General features: G+C 41.8%; 1 protein-coding gene across 1 annotated transcript; it reads left to right on the forward strand.

Moving 5' to 3' along the window:
• The first annotated feature begins 255 nt into the window (after positions 1-255).
• On the forward strand, positions 256-1868 carry LOC113700094 (uncharacterized protein At5g65660). The gene is made up of 2 exons (XM_027220543.2): positions 256-1405; positions 1591-1868. Exons 1-2 carry the CDS (start codon positions 1178-1180, stop codon positions 1759-1761), a joined length of 399 nt encoding a protein of 132 aa, XP_027076344.2. The 5' UTR covers positions 256-1177; the 3' UTR covers positions 1762-1868.
• The last annotated feature ends 1989 nt before the right edge of the window (positions 1869-3857 follow it).

The raw sequence follows: 3857 nt of genomic DNA on the forward strand, positions 1-3857 counted from the left end.
CAGCATCATATAAAATGGAAAGAAAAAATTTCAGTCAAAGAAGATTTAAACTAATTAATGATCCCATCTTACAGTTGTTGCCGGTGATAAGTAATCCAACGCTATAATGCATGGACTGCTCAACTTCCGCAGGAGGAGTACCATTAATTTTTTCGGTCGTTGAGTGACGGAACAAGAAACCTCTTTCATGCTCCAGTCATTAATAAATCACACGTTTCCAAGTTAATTTATTTAAGTATGTTTACGAGGGACTCGAGATTAGCACGCAACGAACAGAAACGATATGCTACATGCAGCAGCACTGCACGACTGAACTAAAAAAAAATACCTCTCGCAGAGGAGAGGTGCGTGCTGCACAAGTCTAATGTTGAATTTGGAAGAGGCATCTGCGTGATTAGCATAAACCTGAGGCGAAGAGGAGGAGTAAAAGGACAGGGCAAGAACAAGGTGGGGCAGGGCGTATAAGAAGCTGTCTAAAGTGATCCGGATCAGCGCCGGCCCTCCAGCTAAACAGCGCATCATATTCATATCTCCAGTTTTCAAAAGCCACATCATAATCTTTTTCACGTTCTGACAAAGAGGTGTTTTTACCCGACGGACGCCTCTCCTCTGCTTTCCTGCATCCCTTCTTCGAGTTTATTACAGTATTGTTCTTCTAAATATAACTATAAATATAAATGCCTGCCCGCAAATTAATAAGCATTACATAGAGGGCGCACTCAGTCATCGGTTCATGCTCTCCTCCACCGAGAAATAGACCACAATGGGGCCTAAGACAAGATAGGAGTCAGCATGTGGGACAGGAGTCCCGGCCTTTCCTCCGTACCTTGACCCGGACAGCAACTGTACCTTTCTTTACCGCTGCTTCACACTTGCACCTGCACCAGTACCCTTCCCATTTATAAATTCTCACCGCCTTCTCCTCTTTGCTCTGCCCCCATTCCCTACTACTAGCAAGACGCTACTGTTAGGTATTAGAGAGAGTTGGTAGAACTAACCGGTAACCAATTCTCTTATCCATCCCCACTTTCCCCAAACCTGGTTTATAATTAATTAAGGAAAATCTTTGTGGTTCCCAGTCTCTTCGTATCAAAGCTTGAATCCTTTGATTTTTTCCGACCCTCGATGAGGGGAGTAGGGCGCCTATTGAGTGGCAGTAAAGACAATTGTTTGAGCGATGGAAAGTCCAGATTATTCACCTCCTCATGTGGACGCTTCACGGCCGTCTCTGGGATTCCCTCTTGGCACAGCCCTCCTCCTGATCGTCATTTTCAGCTTGAGCGGTATCTTTTCCTGCTGCTACCACTGGGACAAGCTCCGGTCCTTCCGCCGATCTCTCCCCGGCGCCACGGATCTCGAGGAAGATGGTGTTCAAGACGCCTCGAAACCTAAACTTGCCCACATGGTAACCGGAAATTTTAATTTTTTTTTATTAAAAAAAAAAAAACCCGATTCCCCATAACTTCGCTCTAATGGAAAAAGAAATAAATTTTGCTGCAATAAATTGGTTTTGTGCTTCTGGTTGTCGATGTTACAAAATTCAATCAATTTGCAGCTTCTAATTGGATACCCTGATTTCTTTTGTTGTAGAACATGAAGCAGAATCAAAACCAGAGCTTGCCAGTACTAATGCCCGGTGATCAAATTCCGAAGTTCATTGCAATGCCATGTCCATGCGAGCCTCCGAGACTGGAGAAAATAGTTGTGGAGGTGCCCAAGAAGCCGCCTAAGCCACCGCCAATGGCGATCCCTTTGTACTAGAGAGCTCTCTCTCTCTGCTCCTGCCTACCTACGTTTGCGCCCGTTTCATGTACAGTACTGAAGAAATTTTACTACTCCAATAGTAACTAAAAAAATTATTTTGCTTACGTTTCAAGTAATTTAAAGCTGGCAAATACCCAACCAATATATGACAGAATTTTCTGTGTTCTCAAGCACGCTTGCTTGGAAGACATGAGCAAAAAGAAAAAAAACTCGGATCTGTCCGTAGGTAGCTCTGCTTTCTGTTTCTGGTATCCAGTAATCGACATCCATCCTAAAACTTGCCATATTACTGCGTCAATCAGGATATAATCTTCTAACGTAGATGATAAATGTGAACCCGGGTAGACAAGAGTTCAGAAACCACAGCCCATACATACGCAATCCTCCTGTTTCCTTCAGTCGCTAAATTTGTTTACTATTTTGTTGCTTTTACTGGTGTAATATTTGGAAAACATACTGGTGTAATAAAGATGGAAATCGGTCTAGGACTCTAGGGCGAGATCTCGGTCAGGTTGACTGTAATATTCCCATTGTCATGTTTCGTACTCATCGCCGCTGCTCAGAAATCCTCAAGGGAATAGTAGTATGTTTCTGCTGTAAATATACAATATGGTAAAACTAAAAAAAATAAAAGCCAAGTTCACTTTTTTCAATATGGATGCCACCTTTGCCTAAACAAGCCATTTTTAATTTTTTTTTTTGGCCTAGACAAGCCTTTTTTAATTGCTCCAATCAGTTCTTGAACCTCTTGGTTAGATAACTTTTCTCCTCTCTCTCTTTCTTTCTCCCCCGGCGGGAAGCAGCACCTCCGTTCTCGGTTGAGCTTCTTGAAACTTGCTAGCACTTGCGTACCAGAGTTTGGAGAAATGCTACCGTGCATGGTACTATTTCTGAATTTCCAAAACCAGAGTGTCGTCTGCTGGTTCCTGTGATCATGCTCCCCTGGAACTGTAAGATAAGAAGCACGCATGACGGTGTCTTTTCTGTCAAGCAGCCGCTGCTTAAAAGTTTCTTGCAATTCGGGTGGCATGGCCATTTCGAACCAGGAACGCCGTTGAAAGAGGTTCAATTCGAGAAGGAACCGCATGCGATTCCATCGTATTAAAGAATACATTTTATTTGAGATATTTGTGCTATTCAAACACTCCTGTACCATACCAGGATTAATCATCAATTTCCACCGCAAGGTCGCAAACGACTTAAATTAGCAATTACCTGTTGCTTTTCTATTGGCCAATTATATGATTTCAGAATCGAGGATTATGTATTGCCTCAGAATATGGACCTAATTTGCATGATTTTTAATAATTATTTTTTGAACGAAAAAGGAGTGAAATTTTTGTAACAAGTTAGAAGGAGGGGGCACATGGTAGGTGGCGTGGAAAATTATATATTATTACCTTTGCATGATTTAATTGGATCAAGGGTTCCACCATACGAAGCAGGACGTGATTGATTATTGCTTCAATGAATTTTTTTTCTATCGTTTGTTCTTTTCTATCAACTACCGGCGCTTTCTCTTCGACATTATTGTCATGACCTAATTTCACTGTACAAACCAAATCAGGCGAGTGCTTCGCTTTTGCTCCACCAAACACCTTCTCCAGTACGAGTACTAGACCAGCGGGCGTTTTGTACTGATACCCTGAGGCTTAGTCCGTCCTTTCAGTACAAATCACTTTTTGTCCTTTGATTTGATTGGATGCTCTTTTCAAGTGCTGATTGCTGATCTCAGGATGGGACGCTGTCCTAATTTCGGCACATTCCATCTACTCAAAGCTCCCTTTGCTTAACTACTTGTATTCGTCCACCTGGGTATCTGCATACTGCATTTCCATTACGACCAGATTCCTCAACCGTCTACTTCAGTTCCCTCCCCGTCTGGATTTTTTTTTTTCTTCAAATACCACTGCTGCCTCGACGAATTTTAGTTCACGTGCATTATAGTACGAAAAAAATCTTTTTTTTTTTTTACAGTACCCACGATTAGAACCAGAAGTTGCCTGAAATTTATGACAGATCTCAAGCTCCATTTGGATTAGCTATTTTTTCAAAAATAAATTTTTCAAATACAATGTTACAATAATACATAA

The sequence above is a fragment of the Coffea arabica genome, chromosome 7c (genome assembly GCF_036785885.1).
Source record: "Coffea arabica cultivar ET-39 chromosome 7c, Coffea Arabica ET-39 HiFi, whole genome shotgun sequence".
Lineage (NCBI taxonomy): Eukaryota > Viridiplantae > Streptophyta > Magnoliopsida > Gentianales > Rubiaceae > Coffea > Coffea arabica.